Consider the following 11,990-nt stretch of genomic DNA (forward strand, 5'->3'; position numbering starts at 1 on the left):
TTCATCACCAAAGAGCTAACGTAGTTCTTGGTCGTTGAATGAGATCAATACTATTGGATTCCATGGTTTTCATTTCGAATAGAGAAGGACGCAGTAAAAACTGAAGTTTCCTTGAATCTACATCATGGCGCAAAGCTGTGACTGTCTTGATCCTGTTCTGCAGTTTATTCGCTTGTCTTTCAAGGCCATAATTGAAGCCGGGTCGCAAGCATTGTAACTCACAGCCTGTAATATTTAATACGAGAACTGAAGACTGGAAACAACAAGCAAACGCCTCAAACCAGACACACTGCGCCATGATCCACGAATACATCCCTCAGGGCGACCATGATCTTCCACTTGATGTCTTGTTGGACGCGCTGCAGTCGCAGAATACATGAGTGCAAATATAACGGTACTGTTACTTATAACACTAGACATCACCGGCCCAGCGCTTTTGAGTGCCTTTCAACGGAGGCAGGTGTGGCGATCACCTCGCACGTGATCTCAACCCTTAAGCCCCATCGAATCGTGTGGTGGCCTGCTAAGTATTGCCTGTCATGACTACATACATCACTTTCTGAAGAGTTTGTAAAATCCTCCCGTTTCGCTGTATGAGCCACTATCGCAAATGGCGTCCGGAAGTAAATCAGCTGCAATGCATACCACGCGCACTCTTTTTGTGGTTCTTTTGTAAAGAGGCAACAACAAATTTCTCATTGCTCTTTTCGACAGCCCATGACCGGTTTCGATCTTCTTGGAGTTCAGAAAACTTGTGAATAATCTCCTCTAGGAAAATACACTGCGATATCTCGAATATCGTACCAACTGAATCATGTGGCGGCCTGTGTGCAGCACATTCAGTTGAAGAATATCATAGACGAGAAATTCAGTCGAGTCTATCGGGAAAAACCAAATTGATTTGCAAATGAGTGTATTTGTCGAAAACAGTCCAATTTGGGTTCAAGTGGAACATAAGGTTGACGGAAACTCGGGGACTGCGCCTACCTGATGAGCATCAAGAAGGGCGAAACCGGTCGTGGGCTGCCGAAGAGTTTTCAGCAACCTTGTGAGTAGTTTCCTTCATGAAAATATACTTCTAGATGACTTACGTGGCAGAGGCTTCCATGTCACGTAGTCAGAAAAACAACGAAAACAAGTAGAAAACTAACTGCACCCATTACAGGTACAGTAGAGCCTGCATCTGACATTCAGAGAGGAGGGAATCAACTAGTTGTTCGTCTAAAACCTAGCGAGGACTGGTTGTTAACCAGTTCGTGTGTTGGCCGTGTTAGCAAACGTCTCGTCGCCATCACTGCGTTCACAAAGATTTTGTTTTCTCTTCAAATGACTTGCTGAACGAGAGACAACCTTCTCGTAAGTCGTTGGGCCACTTTTGATTCGGATGGCATTGTGGTTCATATAGCTTGCATTTGGTTTGCCTCTTGGACAACTTCGTTTCGGTAGATTTGATCGGTTTCCTGATTGGTTCGTTCGCAGTTCGCCTCGCCCCCTGTTCTGCCTGTTATCTGATTCGCTGTCTCTTTACCTTCTACGTATTGTAGCTTTATCCCCTGCTCGAACGGCGGTCCAATAGCCAATAGTCTGGTTGGGTTGATCGACTAACCCACCTGTTGGGACTTCCAAATCAGGTAGCTTTACGGACGCTTGAAACTTCCTGGACAACTCTTGTTGACTCATGGGTGGTTACATGATATGTGGAATTCGCATCCCAAAACAGTCTTTTCGATGCTTTGTGGTCTATCGTGCGTTGATAGAATAACGCCCATCTCGCATATCTGGTACCTGGAGTTTAGACCGCGGCACAGCCGAGGATATGCACTGATGATGTACTCTAAAAGGAGCGAAACTCGAGTCCGATGATAAACGAACATATGGAAGCCTAAGTGTTTATTGATTGCTCTGATCAGTCAATCAGAAATAGGGCGACCCTGAACCGGAACTCTAGCTCGTGAGGCTAAGGCCTCGGTGCTAGCCGTTACAAATTGTTGCCTTCCTGCGATCTGCTACGTGGCTCGCTTTGTACTAACAAGGAACACTGTCGCATCTACAACCTCTACAAAGATGGATAGATATTACAAGTGCCCTTCAAAACGCGAAAATCGGGTTATCGCTTTCATGAGTTATCAGGTCGAATGTCAAGAACTTTATCTGAGACTGCTGAATTGACCAGCATTGAGTCGATTTCGCGATTCTTCCCAGGAACTAACATGGTTTTAGCACGGGATAGTCTTAGCTCATTTTCGATTGGAACAAATTGCATGCACAATTTAGCAAGCCATCACCCTGTTCAACCACGCACGTTACGCTGGACAGGAACATGCTCTCGCCTGTTTACCAGAAATTTCGTCTCACGCCCAAAAAAATGTCTTCAGCGCATCCCGTAAATCTGATGATGATCCCTTGTCAGATAAGTAGTGTAACTTGCATCGAACAAGATCTTCTCCAACTCAAAACTGCACTTGTTTACTATCCTAGTCCATCCTCTCTCCTTCTTGTTTACGACTCTTTCATATGTTATTGCAGCAGGTCACGTGACAGCTTGTTTCGCACAGGGATGAAAAGGATTCGTTTCCTCTTTGTTCCATGCATTATTCCCATGTGTTCTCTGTAAGTCTCAAACACACATATATGTGTATGAATTTTATCCGGGTAGATCTGGTGAGCGAATTCCACTGGGCGCGCAACAGTGTCCAATTTCTGGTTCGCTACAACACGCATCAATGCGTTTTTGATGGATAGAAACGAAAATTTTCGGAATGAGATCTCGTCAAAATCACTGGGGTTTTTTTCAAGGACGATATTGGGAAACACAAAAAACCTCACGCATGAGTTAAGTTATGATGATCGAAATCTAACCAAGCAACATTAGAACATTGGAACAAAAAGAGGCTTTAGTAGTTTCGAGAAATATCTTAGTCCGCTACCGAGCATAGAATAGTAACAAAAGAGTATCAAAGATTCGGTTTGGTTCAATCTGGTGATTCTGAAATTTTTGGGAGGGGGGAGGGTACAAGGAAGAATTTCACCTGTTCTGAACTAACGAATGATCCGATTCTGAAGACAGAATACTGATTTCTGCTCAGGCTCATGTGCTAATGAGTTAATTAAACTTTATTCTTGTCTCATTTCTTGGTTTTTTTTACTAATTAGCTTGCGTTTCAAATAGAGGATGGGTTCTCGAATGTGTGGTTTTTTAGTGCAGGACATCGCTGGTTCTTGTCAACAAGCTTTGAAGAAACCCTTGCGCTGGTTCCAGAAAGAGGGCATTTGTGACCGGATCACCCCCCCCCCCCGTAGTAGTCTCTTATATCCTGTCTGTTATATCCCTGTCGCCAATCTGTTATATTTGCCGATTCGCCAATCTGTTGTATCTGCTGCTGACCCCGGTCCAGAACCACAGAGGGGAACACAACAGCTAAATTTCGAAAAGCGAGTGCGAGAGCGTAAGTGCGTGCGAGTGAGAAATACAGCGGTCTCAAGCTATTTATTGGGGGGACACCGTCCAACTTGATCCAATACAAAGTGGGTGCGAGAGCGTCAGTGCGTGCAAGTGCGAAAAGTACAACGGCCTCAAGCTTTTCATTGGAAGGACACTGTCTGAACTTGGTCCAATGCTGACACACGGGGTCTGGCTTTGGTACGAGGCTGCGACGCGCTGCATATTGCGGGGGCGTTGTCTGACCTTGATCAACGCTGACTCGCTGTCTGGGTTTGATACAAGGCTGTGAAACGCACCATATTTAGAGGGCGTTGTCTGTCTGTTGAATATCTGGCGGAACTGAGAGTCTCAGTGGATTTCGGGCATTCAGTAGTTGCTTTCACGAATCTGGCCTTCCTGATATAGTCAAAGTGCGCGGAAACATTCCAGTGACTTTCTGATGCATCCGTGATCAGATTCACTTTCTAACGTGTTTTTGATACACATAGTAAAAGGACCTTTCAGTGAACCGTTTCCATACGGCCAAGATGGATAGTCGGGGACTTTGCGGCACCAAGCTTACAAACAATTCGGCCGGCTATATGGTTGCGTGGCATAACAAAATAATTGCACCTAAGCTAAAGGAGCATATTTCAAAACTTTTATAAGGAGCTTCACAAGACCCGATTATGCGACAGCAACGTTAGTCAGGTTGAGTTTTGACAGCTTCATGCCTTCTTGGCTGAGGCGCAGATGATTATCCTTGCAGTGGCTGGAGATCCCACAGAACATGCGGTGCAGCCGATCCCATTGGAAGGTTAGCTTTCGTTTTGCATTGGAGGTATTACATCGACTTCGCAAGGGATTGTATATCAATCCTTCTGGTGGCCGCCACCTCAGGTACCGCGCGCGGATGTCTTTATTTGCTTGTTGTTCAGGGGTGTCTATATCTTTTCTTCCGTAAGGACACTGTTGTGTACCACACTTTTCTTAGCGCCTTCTTAATACCGAGAACGCGAGTTTGGGTAACCGCTTGATGGCCTGATGCGCTTAGCCAAACCAGAAATCCGATGAACGTGCGAGTCAGCTGATCTATTGAACACTGACGCGTACATGCGTGTCATGTGCAGCCGAAAACGGGCTGTTTATAATGCCCACGTGGAAAGTTCTAGGCAAGTGAAGAACTACCAATTAGATCTGTTTCAACGAAAACGGTCATTCCATTGGAGGTTGTGTAGTCCATTTACATTCGGAGCCGGTTCTCGTATATCCTCCTTCGTCCGACTGTTTACGGTGATATGCTATCCTCGGGTTTGGATGGCAACTGTCCGCGTTGATATTGATAAATTCAGCAGCCAGTGGAATGATAGCACCAGTCGATTGCTAAAGTCCAGAAACGTGCAAAAGCCTTCGCAACCGGGATAAACCTCCGCTGTAAAGAGGCTGCAGCCAATCGTTTTGAGGCGACTAATGTTGTCCACCAGCACTCAATCTCACAACTTTTCAGTTCATATGTGTCCTATCTCCCCCCAAGTTTCAGTTTGAAACATGTATGGCAACATGTTCCTGAAAAGTTTAACAATTCTGACGGTGTCACACAAACCACGGCGTCAAGCTTTCGAGCCAAAAGCTTCCCAGGTTTGGGCGCCGTCCTCAAGGTCCTGTTCTTCCTGAAATTACATCAAACCTACATGTCTGCAGACTGAGAGGCAGCGAAATCCGGGCGGAGGAATTGGGACGAAGAAATCCACCAGTTACGAAATCCATCGACTAAATGCACTGCGTAAAATCCGTAGTCCATCTGGGCTGATATCACATGTTATGATCATCATTATCATCACGAGAGACAGCAATATTAGTGTTGAAACTGATGGTTCGCTACCGTACATTTAATAACTCATTTAATAACTCGACAGATTTGCATATCACTTTGGTTTTCACGCGGGACTCACCTGAATCTGTCGCTTATGATATCCTACAACTGAATGTGCTGCACAAAGGCCGACTCATGTTTCAGTTGGTACGATATTCAATATATCACAACATATTTTCCTAAAGTAGTCTACTCACGAGGTCCAAGGGTGTTCCAGCAAACTTATGAGTATTTTCATAAAGGAAACTACTCACAAGGTTTGTAATGTACTACTCATAAGGTTGCTGAAAACACTTCGACAGCCCACGACCTTTTTCCCCCACTGGGGCTCATCAGGTAGGCGCAACTCCCGAGTTTCCGTCAACCTTTTGTTCTGCTTTATCTTATGTCCCCTTATTTAACAGTATTTGAGGCTTTAAAGAAGAACGAGTGGGTGAAGGACGCGGTCCTGACTTATCGCAAGCATCACGAACTGATTACATCTCAAAGCCCCTCACTCTGGAAAGAAACTGGCCTCATGTTTCAGTCGCTACGATATTCGAGATATCGCGATACATGTATATCTTTGTAATGTACTACTCATAAGGTTGCTGAAAACACTTCGACAGCCCACGACCTTTTTCCCCCACTGGGGCTCATCAGGTAGGCGCAACTCCCGAGTTTCCGTCAACCTTTTGTTCTGCTTTATCTTATGTCCCCCTATTTAACAGTATTTGAGGCTTTAAAGAAGAACGAGTGGGTGAAGGACGCGGTCCTGACTTATCGCAAGCATCACGAACTGATTACATCTCAAAGCCCCTCACTCTGGAAAGAAACTGACGACACGACCTCCACGGAAATGGTTTGAGCTCCATTTCTGCAATGTCCTCTGGGTCCCTATCCTGGTAGGCTGACTGCAACACCTGAACCTCGTAATCTCCTCCAAGATTTTTGCCAAGTCATACGTTTTCCACGTCGCAGTTTTGATACAGGCCCGGGGAACATCACTGGTCTCAGTAGACGAGGTTGCATTGCACGTGACCAAGACTTCACAGCTGATGTCGCTGGATGTTTTCTACGGACGAATTACCTGCCGCACAGCCTAATTCCAATTTTCTAATCACCTCGTTACGAATCCGTTGACGCCGCGCGATACCAGCAACATTTCTGGAACGTCAGTGGTCAAACTCCTGAGGACTGCGGCTACCTGATGAGCCCCAAGAAGGGCGAAACCGGTCTTGGGTTATCGAAGAGTTCTCAGCAACCTGAGGATGCGTGATATCATCTGTCTGCAGAGGCCATGTTTCGTAGCCAGATAACGAAATAGCTCTTACTGCAACCTGATGCGGAGGACCCTTTGGACCCAATGATATCGATCGAATATTTGGCAAAATGCCACAAACGCAGAACTGCTTCGTTACTCTGTTAGTAGGACTGGCAACGAAGCAAACAGTCATTCGGAAACATCTTAACATTGAGTTGGTTGATCGGAAATGAAATGCCACTCACTGTCTATAGTCGTGAGCACTTTACGAGTAACACTTTCATCTGGCCTTTCCACCGGTGGCTCAAGTAGACCTATTTGTCATCGATCTGTTATCCAAGATGAACAGTTAGTTTCGAAATGCTTGGTCATTCGTATACGTCATTATGGCATGACGTCTGCAGTGACGTCTTCAGCATGCACTAATGATATCTCTTCTAATAGCCCAGGCTGACCAGCAGGTCAACGAACAGGTAGTGCTGAACAACTAAGCCTTTAGATTCCGAATTGGCATAAGAGAGGAAGTTGAGTTGTACACAGCAACCTAGGGTTGCTGGGACGCATTGGTCAAATACTGACTACTTTCGGAGCAACATACTGTCCAATAAGGGCGAGGATTGTGGGATTCAGCGAAGGATCCTGTGCAGCCTGCAATATTCTGTTTCTCCGCATGCGTAGTCAAATTCTCCTGTCCGATTTCTGATAAAGTCGTGATGTCACTCGGATGAAATAATGTTACAGTGCTTGAAAACAATTGGGCGTGAATAACCGTCAAAAAAATAAATCTAACATGCGCGTTATCGTTCCCCATAGCAACATTATTTCTCTAAGAACATATCCATTGGATACTTGGCGCCGGAAAAACTGGCGACTTACATGTGTTCAGTCAACTAACTATCGTCCAATGAAGGTTTTCGTTGTCCCCGCAATCAAAAGGTGCATTCATCTTTCTATTGTAATTTTTATCCAAGCACGTGTCGAATGAGCGTGTATTCATTTTTTCACTTTGAACCTGTGAATCGTTCGCCTCACTCATTCTTCTCCCAATTAAAGTTTACTCGCAATCACTCGCAAATATTTTTTCTAATCCTATATAATTAGGGGCTTGTGCTCATATGGTTCAAGATGGCAGCTTCAGGCTCTCGCCTGAGTGGCTACACATAATATTCTCACTTTCAGTCTGATTGGCCCGTCCGTGATCTGTGTTGCGTTGTGGTTTGCGTTTCTTGCGCTGGATTGCTCCACTGCGTACTGCCCACTATCTCCTGTTCTGATTACCACAGCGTACGCTTTAAGAAAAAAAGTCGAACTGACTATGCGCCTTGTGATGCTTACTTAGAAAGGCACGTGAATAACTGCTGAGTTTTTTCGAACAGCTCAAATTTTTGACCACTGCAGTCAGTATAAAGAGATGATTCTAGCTAGCCATGTCATGTGTTTAGGTCTCCTCACGACGCAACGGGTATGGACTTATAACCAGTTCGAGTAAAGCAGGCAGGTTGTGTGAACTGTCGTCGCAACCGCCTTATCAGACCCTGGACTTTCTCAAGTGAAACATTGTGGTTCTCCATCATTACTGTGAACCAAAACTTGGGCCCCTTTGTCCAGGAATTGTGAAGGGTAGAAATCGAGTATGTATTTTCCACTTTTCGGTTGCTTGCTTGTCCATCCAATGAGCAAGATCTTTTCACTTATTGGAGCAGTTGGCTCGGAGGGGCCAATGGCCTTTAGTGATAGTGATAAAGTTCATTTTTCACAGCGAGTTAAGAAGGGATTGATGAGCCCGAAGTTACGTTAGCTGTTCACGTGGCCATTGATCGCTTATCGATCGGTTTCATTTTATGCATGAGGGAACTCATAAATTCGTGAACAGCCCTCGTTTATGCCATCAGCAAAAGTCTAGATGATGGCGCAGATTGACCGGATGTCTCAGGATCAATAAAGCCAATCACAAGTGGAAAAGCTTGGTCAAAAGTTCGTGTGTGGTCAGCAGGCAACTGATTTGAAAAAGAACTACGTGCATAAGGCTGATGTAACAGGGAACGCCCTGCAGAAAGTAGTTGCGTGTCCAGAATCAAATGAGTAGTGAAAATTTAGTATTCGTACGCAAAAGTGTGAATGCAATAAAAAAAACTAAACATCATTAATTTCATTCACACGTAGGAAGACCAAAAACCTGAGAATCTGAGGCGTGGATTCATCGACCTGTGACAATGTGAAATGTATTCAGAGGGTGAAGAGGGCAAAACCGTGTGTAGACATTCAAAACAAACCATCATGTGATAATATCAGCGTAGACGATGAACAGAGTCAACCATAATCGTTTCGAGGCGAATCAGAAAACCCGAAAGTTTGCTGCTCATGACGACGTGGAATTACACGCGTACTCTGTCCCGTACAACTTTGTGCTGTACTCCTCAAACTCGCAATCCGATGACCTCTGGCTGAAGCTACTAGGCACTGGCCGTGACACACAGACAAGTGTCGATGGTGATTTCCTGTGGGAAAAAGGTGATTTCAGGTGCACTGCAACTACAGAGTTCAACTACGGATTGACAAGTAGCGGGATCAACTTTACGCACAAATTCATGGAATTCGTACCGCCCATGACCCCAGAAACAATGAAACATCTGTACGATGATTCTGAGTCTACCAGCTCGCACTGAGGTTCCTGCAGGTGAGATTGTAGTCTTTTTGGAATGTTATTTTCACAGTTTGTTTTGGAAGAATTGGATATCTCTTATACCGACTGAGAGCTTGAAGTAGTTTGTGTTGTAATCAACGCATCCTGTATTCTTAGGCCGGAGCTCTGCTTGCGATCAGGTCCCCTGTGGTGTTGTTTGAGATATCATGACAAAGCGTCAGCCTGCTAAGCTGGTTGCGGTCGCTATAGTGGAGTTATATCTGGAAAGGGTTCTAACCTTGTTACAACGGTACAAACTACTGTTGAAACATGTCAGTAGTATCAGGGAGCCTTCCTCGGATTTGATGGAAGATGGGTGCAAAAATTACGGAAGCAATTTGCATTGTTTGTGCATCATTCTTTACCAGTCAAAAACGGGACGCTTGAGAATGTTTAGCCATCAAAAATTCTGTGCAACGACATTTTTTTCCGCTTTCGTGTCCAATAGACTGTTGGTTGGCAAACAACCCTGCAATCAACGGCTATTCCTTTCATGGGTATTCATAAACTTCAAGCACTATGTGAGCGCAAAATTTCAAAGCAAACTTCACTACTGAAAACCAGCTTTACAAGATGTTACTTTCATCTATTCACTCATCTCAAAATCGAATGTCAATCCAATTCCCTTGTTCGAATTTCTTTAATTCCTAACTGGTTCTGAATAACTGAGGTGGATGTCCACGTTGATGGAGAAGTATATCACGAAAACTGAAAAAAAACTCTTTTGGATAGAATTCTACTTGTTGATGATGAGAACAGTTTGAGACATTCCCCAATATCTGTCTTCCTGGAGACAAATGGGGAATCATTGATTTCTTACCCTGTCAATCAAACTTTAACGAAATCATCGTCTGGGACAAGTTGTGCAAAGCCCAGGCAGAGATTTCTACAAGTCACGTGGTCATGCAAGTGACGCGAGTGCTAGAATCAAGCGAAGTATTGTCGGTCTCCGCAACACTGACCAACTGTCAGTTCCGACTCAAGACTGTCAGTCGATAAACCTCGAGTAAGTTTATGGAAATCCTGATGAGTTTTCGCCTCCGAAATGCGATTACAATTACCAGTTAGAGAAATTTGGGCTGACAGAGGAGATTAGTCAGCCTACGTTCATCTTCAGCGCACGAAGTCGTTTTTTCGTAAAAGGAAAAGCAGACCGCACAAAAATTGTTTTATTCATTACATTCATTACACATTGTATTCATTATTATTATTCGTTACATTATTCATTACATTCATTCACATCTGTGAAGTGTAAATCTACAGGATTTAAGTGTCCTGCAGTGAAAAAATTAGAGGTGATCAGCGTGCTCGAATTCTCACCAGTATTGTTTTCCAGCTACTTCTGCCGTTCACAACCTTATATCCTGTTGAGTCCCATCGAAGAAGCACTGAACCCCGCTTGAGGCGCGGTGCCAGACGAGTGCGCACTGGAAACACCTGAATTGTCACATTCCCTAAGCCGCAAAACGTGATAATGCTTGAGCAATATGATTGGTTTGCCGAATGCCACTGACGACACAAGGAAGATGGTTCTGTAACCACGTGTATCATCTAAGGCCCAGGCGCGATGAAAGCTTACTCAGGAGCGACATCCACACCGTCGACGGAGCTCATCAGAATCAGAATCAGATGTTTACACTGAATAGTTTACCAGTCAGATCATCATACAAGTTCCCATATCCCTGAATCAGTCATGTATTGTCGAGCCAGAAAAATCCCTCGAGTCTTATTTGTGACAAAGTGCGCTTCATGGTTTGTTCCCGGTCACGTCCGCTGACTTGATGCAATCACACACTGCCCAACTGGCGCCGGATAGTGTTCTTCCGTATGCTCTTTATGCCGTCACCCTTTGATTAGGTTACTTCAGTGAGTGCGGTGTCACTGAACAGTTGTCATCAGCGACTTGCGAGCAGTGAGCAGGCATGTTGGCGTAGGGATAACTGACACCCGATGAGGATGATTTGTGAATGCCGCAGTCCAGTCATTCTGTTCCTCGGCAGAAACAACTTCATGGTCGGCGCGTGACAAGGCTTACCGAGATCAAGAAATGCAAGCATCCTGCAATTCAATCCATTCAGGACGACCTCAAGCGCGTCCCGCGAGTATCAATGTCCTGAGAGACCATTGGCTGGTTTAAGAGGAAACAGCTCCAACTTTACGTTCACAATACTCTCGTTTAAGCAGTTATTCTTTTCCGTCCGTACCAAAGGCAGAGCAGTGGACTCAAGCTTATCAACAGTGCACATCTCCCACTATACTGGAGGCTAAACTCAGAAGGCCCAACGTGCTAGCCGAGCACCAGCACCCGCTGGATGCAACTGACTCACCACATTTGGCCGGGCGATAGTGTTCAATCTTAAACAGTGTGACTGATGTATCCGACGCTTCGAACGATAATCTAGTAACTGCACCCTTGAAGTGTGTCCAACCGCAAGGCCTACAAGTAGAACATAACACTTGACGAGCCCCAGAAGGGCAAAACCGGTCGTGGGCTCTCGAAGTGTTTTCAGCAGCCTTATGAGTATACATGTATATATACATGTATCGCGATATCTCGAATATCTTAGCGAATGAAACATGAGGCGGCCTGGTGTATCACATTCGGTTGCCTGGAAACATCAAAAACCCATAGATTCAGCTGGATTCCGGGTGAGTCTCTCGCAAAACCAAATTGGTTTGCAAATGAGTATGTTTCGCTAATTTCGTGCTATTTAGTTTCAAGTAGAACATAGACGGAACGGAAACTCGGGGACTGCGCTTACCTGATGAG

The 11,990-nt window shown here is 44.9% G+C and overlaps 1 protein-coding gene across 1 annotated transcript; it reads left to right on the top strand.

The window, feature by feature from the left end:
- Positions 1 to 8,837: 8,837 nt before the first annotated feature.
- T265_07223 (hypothetical protein) lies at positions 8,838 to 9,203 on the top strand (the record flags this gene model as incomplete). Its single annotated transcript, XM_009172688.1, has 1 exon — positions 8,838 to 9,203. One exon carries the CDS (start codon positions 8,838 to 8,840, stop codon positions 9,201 to 9,203), a length of 366 nt encoding a protein of 121 aa, XP_009170952.1.
- Between the last annotated feature and the right edge of the window lie 2,787 nt (positions 9,204 to 11,990).

Source organism: Opisthorchis viverrini, assembly GCF_000715545.1.
Source record: "Opisthorchis viverrini unplaced genomic scaffold opera_v5_164, whole genome shotgun sequence".
In the NCBI taxonomy this organism is placed as follows: Eukaryota; Metazoa; Platyhelminthes; class Trematoda; order Opisthorchiida; family Opisthorchiidae; genus Opisthorchis; species Opisthorchis viverrini.